Source organism: Balaenoptera ricei, chromosome 19 (assembly GCF_028023285.1).
Source record: "Balaenoptera ricei isolate mBalRic1 chromosome 19, mBalRic1.hap2, whole genome shotgun sequence".
Taxonomy (NCBI): Eukaryota; Metazoa; Chordata; class Mammalia; order Artiodactyla; family Balaenopteridae; genus Balaenoptera; species Balaenoptera ricei.
In genome coordinates, this window is record NC_082657.1 from 45,110,734 (window position 1) to 45,127,333 (window position 16,600).

At 44.2% G+C, this 16,600-nt stretch overlaps 1 protein-coding gene across 1 annotated transcript in view; it reads right to left on the reverse strand.

Annotated features, from left to right (window-relative positions):
* Positions 1-16,600, reverse strand: part of RANBP10 (RAN binding protein 10) — a 67,337-nt gene that overhangs the window by 39,775 nt on the left and 10,962 nt on the right. Inside the window, exon 3 of the mRNA XM_059904073.1 lies at positions 2,885-2,937. Within this exon, the coding sequence (XP_059760056.1) occupies positions 2,885-2,937 (53 nt within the window). The remainder of the gene's footprint in view (positions 1-2,884; positions 2,938-16,600) is intronic.

A 16,600-nucleotide genomic window follows, 5' to 3' on the forward strand; every position in this document is an offset into this window, starting at 1 on the left:
ACACACAAAGTGACCCCAGGAAATGGAAAGCACCAAAGGGGATTCTGATCTTCCAAACCCAGTGCTGGGATGAACAGTGGCAGGCCCCCCCATCATTCCTGAGAGGAGTGTCTCGCCGCTATCCCTACATCTGTCCTGTGCTAGGTCTGCGCAGCCATTCAACCAGCCCTGTATCCGGGAAAGCCAGAGGCATCCACCATTCCTAGGGAGAATCCCTATCTAGGTGCAACCTGATTCCTACTTTCCACCTTAAGGAATAATCAGGGAGATGATCAGATACGGCAGGAAGGAAAACCCGCAGGAGCTGGCAGGCAGAGTGAAAATGAAGACAGGTACAATATCCACAGAACACTGAGGCTCCTTTCTCTTGCCCAAAGAGAGATGCAACAGTGAGGATGTAAAAAAGGTGCTAGCTTTCCTGATGTGTTAGTGCAGGAACTAACACCTTATCCACTGTCCCCAAGCCCCTTCTCCCTACAGGGCCACCCCCTGTGCCCAGGCAGGGTCCGACTTCACAACAATGTTACATTAACAATGTCAAAGCACAAGACCCGCAGCTCACCTCTAAGCAGCCCAGAGGGGTCAAAAGACCCATCTTATGACCAAGGCAAACAGACTAAGACAGCTCCACATGGCTCTATCTCAAACAGTTTCAGCTCAATTTAGGCAGACCTTGAACTCCTCCTACCTCACCTGCTCCACACCATGGATCCCAAACCCAATGGCCAGGCGAAAACGATTTTTTTTTTTTTTTAAATATCTATTTTATTTATTTATTTTTTTAAAGATATGGCAATTTATTATTTATTTATTTATGGCTGTGTTGGGTCTTCGTTTCTGTGTGAGGGCTTTCTCTAGTTGTGGCAAGCGGGGGCCACTCTTCATCGCGGTGCGCAGGCCTCTCACTATCGCGGCCTCTCTTGTTGCGGAGCACAGGCTCCAGATGCGCAGGCTCAGTAGTTGTGGCTCACAGGCCCAGTTGCTCTGCGGCATGTGGGATCTTCCCAGACCAGGGCTCGAACCCGTGTCCCCTGCATTGGCAGGCAGATTCTCAACCACTGCGTCACCAGGGAAGCCCCGCGAAAACGATTCTTACTAAAGAAGGATGAGTGTGTGGAACTCAGAATATCATGCACATGGTAAAAGACTGCATTCCAAGACCAGCTAAAAGACAGGCATGAGGGCTTCTTGATGCAGGGGCATTTGCTTTTGGTTATTTTATTTTAATTTTATTTATATTTTTAAAACAGGTAATATATTCACAAGAAAGAAAATGTGAAAGCTTCAAAAGTGAAAAATTTCCTTCCCAGTCCTATCCCCAGCCACTCTGTCCCAAGGGACAGCCAATATTACAAGTTTTTCTTAGCTTTCCAAAGATATTCTATGCGTGTACAAGCAGATACAGATATATTCATTTTCCCTCATTTTTTTTTTACATTTGATAGCATAATATATATTGTTCTATGCCTTATATTTTTCACTTAGTGATACATCCCAGAGATTACTCCAAAACAGTACTTGAAAAGCCTCCTCATTTTTTTCATGGCTGCATAGTATTCTTTTACATAGATTAACAAAAATTCATTTAACCAATGTTCAGAGTTGCTTAAAGTGCCACCGAATAACAGATTATAGTAGTTACTTTTGTATAACGAACCTATAAAAGCCTCTTTTCTCTGCCACCAAAGCCGTGCAAAAGTTCAAAGAGCACATTTACTGCAAGAAAAAGATTTAGGAATCAGTTTACCTTTGATGGGAAATTATTTTTCTAAGCTCCCTGTTCACAAAGAGACAGAGCTATGAACACTGTAGATCTAGTCAGCTAAGGCCAAGGCTTGAATAACAAAGATCACAGCTGCACGCTACACAAAGAGGCCAAACATGCCACACACATTCTGATTAATAACTAAAGGACAGTTTTTGCTCAGATCAAAGCCAAATTTTTTTAAAAAGTCAGGTTCCTGGCAATTAGTTGAATCCTGAGCAGGTCTAGATTTCAAGTACTTGAAATTAGTCAATGACGAAAAGACCTGATTGATATTAAACATAGATTGGAAAAGACATACGATTTAAGTGCTATTCACTCTTTGGAAAAAGCCAGCTGCCTTCTCTGTGTCAGAGGCCAAAAAGTAGAGAGGGCCCAGGCAAAAACACAAGGACTTTTCCTGCCTCTGTGACAGTGTCAGGACAGCTTGCACTGTGCCACTTACACCACTCAAGGGACAAATGGACTTAGGACCATATTCTAGAACCCACCAGCTTCTGGTAGAGGCTTTTGTCCCCTCAACTGCGCCTAGCCCAGGACTGGGCATGAACTGCTGGGCAGAAAACAGCTGAAAGGGTGCCTGGGTGGTAGAGGAGGCCCACCTGCAGGGTCCAGAGCCTTCCACAAATCTGAGGTTGCTGACTGTAAATCTAAGTCTCACGCACATCCTCCTGTTTATTAAGAAACTGCCTCAACTGTCTTCCACATGGAGGTCACTTAAAGACTTTGGTCATTAACATGGTAAAGTAAAAAAGGAACCAACGCTGGTGGCAGCCTTCCTCTCCATATATGCCAGAGTCCCATGCTGGTAAGCAAAGGCCAATAGCAGTGAGGGCTACTGAGGTGTATTCCCACTGGGAGCAAGCTCAGGTCACTTGGTTTTGACTGTAAACAGTTCAAATTCCATGAAGGACAATCACTTGCCAATTAATTTTTGGAATGGAAGCCCACACCAGCCCGGCCCAATGGCCACCTTTCAGGATCCTCCACCCAATGGCCTGGCTTAGCAAGTAGGCAGCCAGCAAACAAAGTCCTCTCCAGCTTGTTGGCTGCCACCATGACTCTCATCACAGAATGGATCAAGAGAGCAGAAAAATGTTCTCTTAGCCAATGACTCACCAGGAAGTCTGTTCATGTTGACGCCTTGAGCTGAGAGTCCTATTCCCATGTACCTTTGAAAAAGCATACATATAAAAATTCTGGTTAGCAAATGATTATGCATCTCCCTTCTCAAATATTTCTTGGTAAAAGACAGAAAAACAGGAAAAGCAATGAATGTAGAGACTCTTTTAACAAACTAGTGGTTCTTGGAGAAACTCTACATTTTGATTTTCTAATGGAAATCTCTCAATGCCTTAAGCAGCTGGAGAAACAGGAGGTACTGTCTGTAACCAGGAACCACTGGCTTCAGTTTCAGAGGAAAGTTTCCTGGAGTCACTGCTTCCAGTCTCTTGGTTTCTGGCTCCAGCTAAGGTGGCGGAATCTACTCCCAAGAAGTGCCTAAAGTAACTAGTTCAATCCTAGGTAGTGTTTGGCAGAATAATGCAAGATCAAGCCCAAAGGGACAAGTCACTCTTCAGCAAAGACCAAAACATGGAAGAAGTAAAGCCAGCTGGATCCATATAGGATCGTAAAGACCCCTCACACAGGGCTTCTTCTCTGGGGTCTCCAAATTCATTACCCTTGCCCTATACATTCACCACTGGCCTCCTCAGTCATCCAAAGCTGAAGGTGGTGGTGTGTGAGGCCCCAGAGACCCACCCCGTACCCTTCCCACCCAGGTACCTAAACAATTTAGGCAGCTACAGCCAGGTGGGACCCATGCTGGGCAACTCTGTCAAAGATATCTCAGTGGCACTCATGAGAGTGCAGGTCAGAAAAGGAAATGAACAGGCTTTTTTTCGTCTAAATATTTGTAGTGTACAAAGAAACAGTGAGGTATTTCCCCAAGAACTTAGAAACAAGAGAAACAAGTCACCACTATCTAAGTGTAAAATAGTAGAAACCCACACATGATGCCTGAATTAACCACATATGAGCATCAAGAGGTAGTTGAGAAGCCTACAATATTGAAAACACCAACCAAGACGGCTAAGGGGTAACTTTACGGTTGCATTAACAATGTGAATAAGGACTTCCCTCGTGGCGCAGTGGTTAAGAATCCGCCTACCAATGCAGGGGACACGGGTTCGATCCCTGGTCCGGGAAGATCCCACATGCTGCGGAGCATCTAAGCCCATGTGCCACAACTACTGAGCCTGCGCTCTAGAGCCCACACGCTGCAACTACTGAAGCCCGCGTGTTCTAGCGCTGTGTGCCACAACTACTGAGCCCGCGTGTTGCAACTATTGAAGCCCACACGCCTAGAGCCTGTGCTTCGCAACAAGATAAGCCACCGCAATGAGAAGCCCGTGCACAGCAAAGAAGAGTAGCCCCCGCTCGCCGCAACTAGAGAAAGCCCATGTGCAGCAACGAAGACCCAATGCAGCCAAAAATAAATAAATAAGTAAATAAAAACAATGTGAATGAGCTTAATGCCACTGAACTGTTCACTTAAAAATAGTTAAAATGATAAAATTTATGTGATGTATATTTTACCACAATAAAAAATGTTTTTTTAAAAAAGCAATTACATGGGGTTGCCTTATCTTGACCATTTCCAAGCAGCTTACATTTACATTCTAATTGTTCCCTGTTGTAATTCTGCAAGAAACCATTTTACATACATTTCCCCACCTTGGGCCATTCTTTTTCTCTCCTGGCATGTTCCATGCACCTTATGTACCTGTTTCCTAACACTACCAGAGTCCCCACAACGTGGTGCTCCTAAAGCTGCGAGCCTTCCACCTGTAGCAAATGCCCCTTTGCCCTTCTCTGGCCAGCTGCACCACTGGGTGTTGGAGAGCAGGGAGGAAGGCTCTGACCCACCCATTTTCCCGAAACCAGCTACCCCCCATCTTGGTGGGCAGGACCCAGGAAAAGACAGCGATCAACACAACACAGGGCTGTGGGCCAAATAACTGGCCTGCAGGGGTTAGGGGAAAGGGGAGAGAAGGGAAAGGAGAAAAGGGAAAGGAACAGCACTTCAAAGAATGACTCCCATGGTTCAAAAGACTCTCAAACTGCCTGCTACCTCCTGTCAGGAGGGGACCTTCAAGGACCATCAGGAGCAGAAGCTGTGTAAGCCTGCTGGCAGGATTCCCATTAGACTAAAACCTGCACATTTGCCCAGAAAAACAGCAGCCCAAATAATCAGCTTCCTTACTTTACGTGGAAGATGCTGCCAAAAATTGGTCTCCATTCCCTTTACACCACAGCTGACCAAGCAGCAAATTACCCCAACTGCCTCGAAGTCATCAATCAACATATGCAAATGCAACATAGCCAGGAGTTTTCCTGACTTGGATGCCAGGCCACTTATCCTGCCCTGTTTAGAGGGGCCTGGCCTCTGCCCAACACCACATGTGATCCCATCCCTGGCATACAGGTTTCCTGACACTAAGATGAGGGCTTGTGTTTGAAGCACATGTGCTTCCTGGGTGACCCCCAACTGCTTAAGGTTACTGCAAATAGGGGAGGTCAAGGGTCATCCAGGAAGAGTATGCTTGGCCACCAGCAACAGAGCTCTGGTTCCACAACTTCCCATGGGAACAGGGAACTACTAAGGCACATGCACTCAAACACAAGTTGCTTATGTCTCTCCACAGGGGAAACCTCTTCCACCTCCAGCAGCTAGCCTTCAACACCTCCCTATAGATTCTGCCCCACAGGTGGGACAGTTTTTACCAGTGGATGGCCTGGGAGCCTCTGTACAAACCCCAGGGTCAACTTGAGAATCTGAGTAGATAAGCTAAGGGTAGAGCACACAGAGGAGAGCAATACCCACACTTGGATGTCATGCCCCCGTGAGTGTCAATGACACAGGGAGCAGCCCCACAGAAGCCTAAGTTGCATGTTCATATGAGGTCAAGCTAAGTCAGTGTTCAAAGGGAATGAGTCCCAATTTTTCAAACATTGGGTGATATTAAGTCTTTTCCAAAAGTATGATGTTCTAAAATTACAAAAAGATGCAGCCTTCCAGCAAGTCTTCATACACTTAAAAACTGTTAACCAACCAGTCTAAGATCAGCAAAGAGTGGAAAAAAAACTATAAGGACACTGTGAATATACTAAAAAAAACAGTGAGTTGTACACTGTGAGTGAATTATATAGTATATTCAATTACTTCTCAAAAACACTTAACAGGGCTTCCCTAGTGGCTCAGTGGTTAAGAATCTGCCTGCCAATGCAGGGGACACAGGTTCGAGCCCTGGTCTGGGAAGATCCCACATGACGCGGAGCAACTAAACCCGTGCGCTACAACTACTGAGCCTGAGCTCTAGAGCCCGCGAGCCACAATTACTGAAGCCTGTGCTCCTAGAGCCCGTGCTCTGTAACAAGAGAAGCCACCACAATGAGAAGCCCGCGCACCGCAACAAAGAGTAGTCCCCACTCACAGCAACTAAAGAAAGCCTGCGTGCAGCAATGAAGACCCAATGCAGCCAAAAATAAATAAATAAATAAATAAATTTATTAAAAAAAAAAAACCACTTAACAAACTAGGCATAAAAGGAAACTGTCTCAACATAATAAAAGGCCTTATATGAGAAACCCACAGCTAACATCATATCCAATGGTGAAAGAATGAGAACTTTTGCTCTAAAATCAGGAACAGGACAAAGATGCCTGCTTTCGCCACTTCTATTCAACAGAGTATTAGAAATTCTAGCCAAAGCAAGTAGACAAGAAAAAGAAATAAAAGGTATCCAAATTGGAAAGGAGTAGGTAAAACTATCTCTGTTCACAGATGACATGATACTATGTGTAGAAATCCTATATTCCACAAAAAACTGTTAGTACTAACAAACAAATATAGCAAAGTCACAGGATACAAAATCAACACACAAAAAGCAGTCATGTTTCAACATAAACACTGAACAATCGAAAAAAGAAATCAAGAAAATAATTCCATTCACAATAGCATCAAAAAGAATAAAATACTTAGGAATTAACTTTACCAAGAAGGCAAAAAGCTAGTACACTAAAAAGTAAAATGTTGCTGAAATTTTAGAAGACAGAAATAGGAAATTCCCTGGCAATCCAGTGGTTAGGACCCAGGGCTTTCACTGTTGGGGCCCGGGGTTCGATCCCTGGTCAGGGAACTAAGAACCAGCAAGCCATGAGGCACAGCCAATAAATAAATAAATAAATAAAATTTTATAAATAAATAAATAAAATTTTATAAATAAATAAATAAATTTTTAAAAAGACACAGGGACTTCCCTGGTGGTCCAGTGGCTAAGACTCCACGCTCCCAATGCAGGGGGCCCAGGTTCGGTCCTTGGTCAGGGAACTAGATCCCACATGCTGCAAATAAGACCCGGCACAGCCAAATAAATAAATAAAATATTTAAATAAATAAGTAAAAAGAAACAAATAAATAGAAAGACATCTGTGTTCATGGATTGGAAGACAGTATTGTTAAGATGTCAATACTACCCAAAGCAATATACAGAGTCAACACCATCCATTTGGGAAAAGAAAAGTTGGGGACTTCCCTGGTGGTGTAGCAGTTAAGAATCTGCCTGCCAATTCAGGGGACACAGGTTCGATCCCTGGTCTGGGAAGATCCCACATGCTGCAGAGCAACTAAGCCCAGCCCATATGCCACAACCACTGAGCCTGTGCTCTGGAGCCCACGAGCCACAACTACTGAGCCCACGCACCACAACTACTGAAGCCCACGCAACTAGAGCCCATGTTCCGCAATAAGAGAAGCCACCGTAATGAGAAGCCCGTGTACCACAACGAAGAGTAGGCCCCACTCGCCGCAACTAGAGAAAGCCCATGCACAGCAACAAAGACCTAATGCAGCCAAAAAAACAAATAAAAATAAAATAAAATTAAGAACCCAGAAACAAACTCTCCTATATGTGGTCAACTGATTTCAATAAAGATGCCAAGACGATTCAATGGGAAAGTGATAGTCTTTTCAACAAATGGGACATCAGGATATCCAAATAGATACACAACTGGTGCTGGGACAACTGGATATCCACACGCAAAAGAATGAAGTTGGGGCTTCCCTGGTGGCGCAGTGGTTAAGAATCCGCCTGCCAATGCAGGGGACACGGGTTCGAGCCCTAGTCCGGGAAGATCCCACATGCCGCAGAGCAACTAAGCCCATGCGCCACAACTAACCCTGCACTCTAGAGCCCACAGGCCACAACTACTGAACCCTGCGCACCTAGAGCCCGTGATCCACAACAAGAGAAACCACCGCAATGAGAAGTCCGCGCACTGCAACGAAGAGTAGCCCCCGTTCGCCACAACTAGAGAAAGCCCTCGCACAGCAACGAAGACCCAACGCAGCCAAAAATAAATAAATTTATTAAAAAAAACAACAAAAAAAGAATGAAGTTGGACCCTTACCATACACCATATGCAAAATTAACTCAGAATGGATCAAAGACCTAAATGTAAAACCTAAAACTATAAAACTCTTTGAAGAAAACAGAGGAGAAAAGCTTTACGACATTGGAATTGGCAATGATTTCCTGGATTCTTTGGACACCCAAAGCACAGGCAACAAAAGAAAAAATAAACTGAACTACATCTAACTTTTGTACATCAAAGGACTGTCAACACAGTGAAAAACAACCAAAGAAATGGGAAAAATATTTGCAAATCATATACCTGATAAGGGTTTAATATCCAGGATATACAAAGAACTCTTACAATCAAAAACAAAAAAACAAGCAACTCTATTAAAAATGGGCAACGGACTTGAATAAACAAGAGATACACATGGCCAATCAGCACATGAAAAGACGCTCAGCATCACTAATTATTAGGAAATACACATCAAAACCACAATGAGATACCATTTCACACCCTTTAGTATGGTTATTATCAAAAAACCAGAAAATAACAAGTATTAGTGAGGATGTAGAGAAACTGAAACCCATGTGTATTAATGGTGCAGCCACTGTGGAAAACAGTATGGCAGTTAATTATATGGTAATTCAAACACAGAATTACCATAAGATCCAACAATTCCACTTCTGGGCATATACCCAAAAGAATTGAAAGCAGAATTCTAACAGATAATCTGGACACCCAAATTCATAGTGGCTTTATTCACAATCAGCCAAAGGTGTATTAAAAAGAAATAACAAGACCAAAATGGAGTCATCTGCCCCTAGGACAGCAAACCAAGACTTCACTGCACATCAACTATACCTCAATTAAAAAAAAAAATTAGGGCTTCCCTGGTGGCGCAGTGGTTAAGAATCCCCCTGCCAATGCAGGGGACACGGGTTCGAGCCCTGGTTTGGGAAGATTCCCACAGGCCGCGGAGCAACTAAGCCCGTGTGCCACAACTACTGAGCCTGCACTCTAGAGCCCACAAGCCACAACTACCGAGCCCACGTGCCACAACTACTGAAGCCTGTGCGCCTAGAGCCCGTGCTGCGCAACAATAGAAGCCACGACAATGAGAAGCCCACGCACTGCAACGAAGAGTAGCCCCCGCTCACCGCAACTAGAGAAAGTCCACACACAGCAACGAAGACCCAACACAGCCATAAATTAATTAATTAATTAATTTTAAAAAAATTAATTGCGCTTTGAACCTCTCTCAGGAATGTGACCTTTAAACAATCAATCTGAAATTTCCTGATTAGCACTAGTGAGGTAATCTGCATGATAAAACCCCACCATTCCCTTTTTTTTTTTTAAGCCAATTATTTTGATGCACTGCAAAAGAAATTCAACATGGATGAACCTTGAGGACACTATGCTAAATGAAAAAAAATTCATAAAGACAGAAAGAATGGTGGTTGCCAGGGTCTAGGGGGAGGGGAGAATAGGGAGTTATTGTTTAATGGGTACAGAGTTTCAGTTTGGCAAGATGAAAAAAGTTCTGGAGACAGATGATGGTGATGGTTGTACAACGTTAATGTACTTAAGGCCATTGAACTGTACACTTAAGAATGATTAAAATGGTAAATTTTATGTTATGTATTTATATTTTACCACAATAAAATAAATGAACACATATCAGAACAACTGTTTAAAAAAAAAAAGGTTCAAGCCCACTATCACCAATTATAACATTTGTTATTACATAAAGTCTTTTCCTCTCTTCAAGCTTGGTCATTTAGGTGGGGAGATAATATCTTTACCTGCCTTTTCCAAGGTGTCATCTCTAGCCAAAAACCCAGCATGTGAATATGAGTTTATTTGGTTCTGATACCTCCCAAAGATCAATCCCTCAACCCAAACATACAAGCACAAGAGATGGAGCCTAAGTCTGCAGGCTCCAACCCTACGTCTCATGCCACAGTGGGGAGAACAGATGCTGTGTCTGCTGCCCACCTCAGGATGCAGGGGCTATGGGCTGGAGCCCCCAGCCCTCAGAGGAAAAGCAAGAGTCAGTGCAGTGCTGGGCACATAATGGACATTCAACAAACGCTTAGGGTTCATCCATTCACAGGCTGGTAAAGAATTTTATCACCAAAGTCACAGGCTCTCTCTCCCAGCCACATTTCAATGGGAACCTCAGCTTCTAGCTGGTATGAGGTCATGACAGAGCTATGTGACAGATAAGTGAGCTCTGAACTCAGCCACAACATCCCCAGTACTATTCTCCCCTCTTGCTGACATTGGACTTCAGCACTGTGAAATTAAAAGACTTAAAACCACAGAGCTAGTGACATAACAGGCACAAGGGAAGTTCACTTCTCCATCTACTCACAAAAAATCTAGGTAAGACCTGAGGTTTCCTCTCAATCACCAATGAGGGGACTTCCCTGGTGGCACAGTGGTTAAGAATCCGCCTGCCAATGCAGAGGACACGGGTTCGAGCCCTGGTCCAGGAAGATCCCACATGCCGCGGAGCAACTAAGCCTATGCTCCACAACTACTGAGCCTGCGCTCTGGAGTCCGCGAGCCACAACTACTGAAGCCCACGTGCCTAGAGCCAGTGCTCCACAGCAAGAGAAGCCACCGCAATGAGAAGCCCACGCACCACAACGAAGAAGAGCCCCCACTTGCCACAACTAGAGAAAGCCCGTGGGCAGCAATGAAGACCCAACACAGCCAAAGATAAATACGTAAATAAATAAATTTATTAAAAAGAAAAATCACCAATGAGTAACACGTGTAGTGCCTTGCCAGGTCCTGGACTGATGTGGTCCCAGCTCTCTGATAGGCTGCCATGAATGAGGCAAAACAATAAGGAAAAAAAACCCAAACCCAAGTATGTTCACCTTTGGATCTAAGAAGCAGGAAGAATGACGTTAAGAAGTCACCCTGACACTGCCTCTCCTCCGTTGATCTCTGGTAGCACTTGAAAATGAATGGGTTGTTTGCTGCTGTTGGGTCCTTGCTAAAGTTGTAAAAACAGGTGTGATAAATGTCTCTTCATAGAGGCCTCTGTAGTCACCCATTCCACAAAGATCCTCTGTGCCTAGTACAGTGCTGGGGACACAAGGGTGGATTCCCTGCCCTGGAACAGTTTCCAGTGCCAAGTCAGGGGTGGGCCAGAGAATCAGGGTGCAATGAGTGGGGGGTTCCCAGAGGAAGCGAAGGCTGAACCAAGACCTAGTAAAGGAGATGAGGGAAAAAAAAAAAAAAAAAGGAGCTTGTTCCACATAGAAGCAACAGAATGTGCTGAGGCGTAGAGGCAAGAAAGCAGCCCCGTGGTCAAGGAAGTGAGAGGAGTTCAGTGTGGCTGGGTCACAGCTTGGGCAGACCTAAAAAGAGCCAAAGCTGGAGCCGGAAACAAGCTATTCACACACAGCCTGCATGCTAGCTTAAGGAGTTTGAACTTCAGGGGAGGTCAATGGGAAGCTGCAGAAAGGGTTTAGAAAGGGCGCAACTGATCAAACATCTGATATTTGAAAAATGGATTGAAGAGGCAAAACCAGAGGCTACCAAAATCATCCCAGTGGAAGATGACAAGGCTGGACAAGGACAGAAACAGTGGGATGGCAAGACGTGGAGAGAGCCAAGTGTTCTTTAGAATACAGTGAACTTACTGGGTCGGGGAGGAGCTGCCCAGGACACATCCCAACACAACCAGTCACCAAAGAAAGGGCAATTCTGAGACGTACTTGGAAAGTTTGGAGCCTAAGTGCCTGTCAGTAGCAGCCTTGCTCCAGCTCTGCTCCAAGCCTTTACACTGTGCACAAACAGCTGAACAGGAAACATACCTGTATCAGAGCAAATATATCGGACAAACCCAGATTCAAATCGCCTCTTCACCATGTGCCCAAGGGCACATCACTTGGCCTGTCAGAGTCTGCTTCCTCAGCTATCACCATGAATCCAGAGAGCCCTCAGGGCAGCCACTGAAATGAGTGGACAACCCCACTGTCCTCTAGTTCATGCACTGGAGGCTCTTCTAGTATTGGAATCTGGTAAAGGAAAGTAGGCCATCCTTGAAGGCCTGGATCTTGGGACATCTAAAAACACATGCCTGTTTACATGGGACTGCCAAGGAGAAAGAAGGTGAACATTTGCTTCCTTCTTGGTAATGGGTCAGGCAATGCTAGGAACACTAACAGACACAGGCTGACACGGTCTCCTGGGAGGGACGCAACAAGGGCTCTCACTCCCCAAGCTGGTGACAGGCACAGACAGAGCTTAGTTCCCCACACTTCACATCTCTGCTAGGGCTTTCTTTTCAAGTAGCAGGATATATCTGAGAAGCTTGGGGGAACAGTTATTTACCCCATAAAATGACTGAAAGCAAGGTAAACCCATCTGATTTACTCCTTTCTTCTAATATGGTAGCAAAACAGAAAATAGCGTTTGTCGGAGAAGTGAAACAGCCAGTAAGTGTAGAGGGACAACAGACAAGCTCTCATGGCAGAGAGGCCATAAGTCGGCCTCTAACTTCTCAGTCTCTACTCTTCACCGCAAAAACCACAACATGGGCTAGAAGAGTGACTCCGCCTCTGTGTCAGGCTCCAGAGAGAAAAGGGCTGGGGCAGGATCTCCCAGAGAGCAGGAGAGAAGAGCAGCAGCAGTGGCCCTCGGCTGACCACACAGCCAGGTCCACCCTGAGGCAGCAGGTCCAAACCGGGGCCCTGGAAAATGACCAGCCTTGAGAATGGACTGGTCGTTTCTGGGGCCCCTGCTGCCCTCCACCCGCCTCTGCTGACTCTCCCACAAAAGCAGCAGTCCGCTGAAACCACTGCAGTCACGCAGTGAGTTGCGAGCATGTTCCAATCAGCTTACATTTTTCTTTTTTCTCTTTAGTTTTCCATATTTTCTACAATTAACATAAATTACTTTGATAATCATAGAAAAATCATTTTCAAGAGCCAGCTGATGGCTGCATACTGAGGAGGTTGCTGGCTCTCACCCATCAGACTCTCCCTGGATTGTCCCAGGGCAACATTTCAATGCCAGAGAGACACAATGGGGGACCTGGTCTTCATGGTCAGCTCCTCAGTATACTCACTTCCCTGAGCCTTGACAGGAGGGCAGAATCTGCATCAGAAGAGCACACCTTCAGAAACAGCAAGAAATGGTCAAAATCCATGCTCAGTAGAGGAGCTGGGGCTCCTGGTGCATCCCAAGCATAACCCAGAGGAGACCCTCAGGAGACCCCCCTGAAGTGACACAGCCTCAGCACAGCTCTAATTGACTGGAGAGTCTTCCATGACCCAGGCAGGCCTTGGGGTAGACAGAGGACAGGACCTTAGAAAGCAGGCCTCGGGACTCTCACACCCTCCGAAGATGTACAGCAAGGCCTGGAGGGAGGAGACCACCCCTTTGCTGTAATTCCCCACCTGGTCCTCAGAGATAGTTTGGAGCGCTCCACGCAAGGAACCTCTTTGGCAACAAGTCTGACATTCCCTTCCTGCCTCCTGAAGAGAAGCACCTGAAGAGTTTTAAAGTGACAGGGACACTTTGCGGCAGGGCTCCAGAGACAACATCCCAGACTCTGAAGCCTGGTCTCAGACAGTGCAGCCTAACTCAGGACTGTGGGTCTTTGATTTCACCCCACATCTCAGGTTCCCTATCAGAAGAAGAGAGGCTGGTCTAAACGGGCTCCTAAGCGCCTTCCCAGCTCTGGCCTAGAGACTTCAGTTCTTGGCAGAATAATGTCTGGGTACTGTTGCAAATGTGCTGTACCCAGTTCCAAGCCCAAGATGGGGCAGACCCTGGAACAGCAATCAAAAAGTCATCAAGAAGACATCAAAAGAAAAGGAAATTATAGATCAATATACCTTCTGAAGAGAGATGCACAAATTCTCAACAAAACTATAGCAAACCAAATTCAACAACATTAAAAGGATTAATATCACGAACAAGTGAGATTTATGCCAGGAAATCAAGGGCAATTTAACATAAGAAAATCAATCAAGGCACTTCCCTGGTGGTGCAGTGGTTAAGAATCCGCCCACCAATGCAGGGGACGTGGGTTCGAGCCCTGGTCCAAGAAGATCCCACGTGCTGTGGAGCAACTTAAGCCCATGCGCCACAACTACTGAGCCTGTGCTCTAGGGCCCGCAAGCCACAACTATTGAAGGCCACGTGCCCTAGAGCCCACGCATCGCAACTACTGAGCCCATGCATCACAACTACTGAAGCCAGTGTGCTCTAGGACCCGCGTACCACAACTACTGAGCCCGTGTGCTGCAACTACTGAAGCCTGCGTGCCTAGAGCCCGTGCTACGCAACAAGAGAAGCCACTGTAATGAGAAACCCACATACTGCAACGAAGAGTAGCCCCCGCTCACTGCAACTAGAGAAAGCCCACACGTAGCAATGAAGACCCAATGCAGCCAAAAGAAAAAAATAAAGAAAATCAATCAATATAATAAACCGCATTAACAGAAAGAAGGAAAAAGAAAACCACATGATCATCTCAACTGACAGAAAAAGCATTTGAAAAATCCAGCATCCCTTCATGATAAAAACACTCAGAAAACTAGGAACAAAAGGGAACTTCCTCAACATGATAAAGGGCATTTATGAAAAACTCACAGCCAACATACCCAATGGTGAAAGATTGAAAGCTTTTACCCTAAGATGAGGAACAATACAAGGATGTCCACCTTTCACCACTGCTATTCAACACTGTACTGGAAGTTCTACTCAGACCGATTAGACAAGAAAAAGAAATAAAAGGCATAAAAATTGGAAAGGAATAAGTAAAACTATCTCTATTTGCAGATGACATGATCCTATATCTAGAAAATCCTATATATAGAAAGTCCCAAACAATACACAGAAAGCTTACTAGACCTAATAAACTAGCTAATAAATAGCAAAGTCGCAGGATGCAAAATCAACACACAAAAAGCAGTTTCAATATACTAACACTGAACAGTCGAAGGAGAAAATTAAGAAAACAATTCCATTTACAATAGCATCAAAACAAACAAACAAACAAACAAAAAAACCCTTAGGAATAAATTTAACCAAGGAGATGAAAGGTTTGTATACAAAAAATTATAAAACATTGCTAAAAGAAATTAAAGAAGACAAAAATAAATGGAAAGACATCCCATGTTCATGGACTGGAAAGCTTAATATTTTTAAGATGGAGAGTATTGTTAATATACTCTAAATTGATCTACAGATTCAACACAATCCCTACCAAAATTCCAACAGTCTTTTTTGTAGAAATGGAAAAGTCAGTCCTCAAAATCCATATGGACTTGCAAGGGATCCCAAGTAGCTAAAACAATCTTGAAGAAAGAACAAAGTTAAAGGATTCATACTTCCCAATTTCAAAACTTACTACAAAACTACAGTAATCAAAACAGTGTGGTACTAGCATAGGTAGACATATAGACTAGTGGAATAGAATTAAAAGCCCAGAAATAAATTTATACGGCTGAATTACTTTCAACAAGGATGCTAAGTCCATTCAATGGGTAAAGAATAGTCTCTTCAACAATTGGTGCTGGGACAACTGGATTTCTACTTCATACCTTATATAAAAATTAACTCAAAATGGATCAATGATCATAATACAAGAGCTAAAACCATAAAACTCTTAGAAGATAACATAGGGGAAAAGATTCATGACCTTGGTTTAGGCCATGGATTCTTAGATATGATACCAAAAGCATGAGCACCAAAAGAAAAAAATAGATGAACTGGACTTCATCAAAATTAAAACTTTTATGCATCAAAGGTCATTATCAAGAAAGTGAAAAGAGGGAATTCCCTGGTGGTACAGTGGTTAGGACTCCGCACTCCCACCGCAGGGGGCACGGGTTCGATCCCTGGTCAGGGAACTGAGAATCCACAAGCTGCCCAGCGAGGCAAAAAAAAAAAAAAAAAGTGAAAAGACAACCTAGAGAATGGGAGAAAATATTTCCAATTCATATATCCTATAAGGATCTACTATTCAAAATATATACAGAATTCCTACAACTCAACAACAAAAATACAACTCAATTATAAAATAGCCAAAGGACTTGAATAGACATTTGTATCGCCAAAGAAGATATACAAATGGCCAATAAATACATGAAAAGATGCTCAACATTACTAGTCATTAGGAACTGCAAACCAAAACCAAAATGAGATACAAATTCACACCTAGGATGAGGGAGGAAGGAAGGGAGGGAGGAAGAAAGAAGGAAATAAGTTGTTGGTGAAGATGTAGAGAAATTAGAAATGTCACACATTGCTGGTGGGGATATAAAATTGTATAGCTGCTTTGGAAAATCGTTTGGTGATTCCTCAAAAAGTTAAACATGGAACAATCAAGCAATTCTTTTTTTTTTTTTTTTTTTTTTTGGTCATACCATGGGGCTTGTA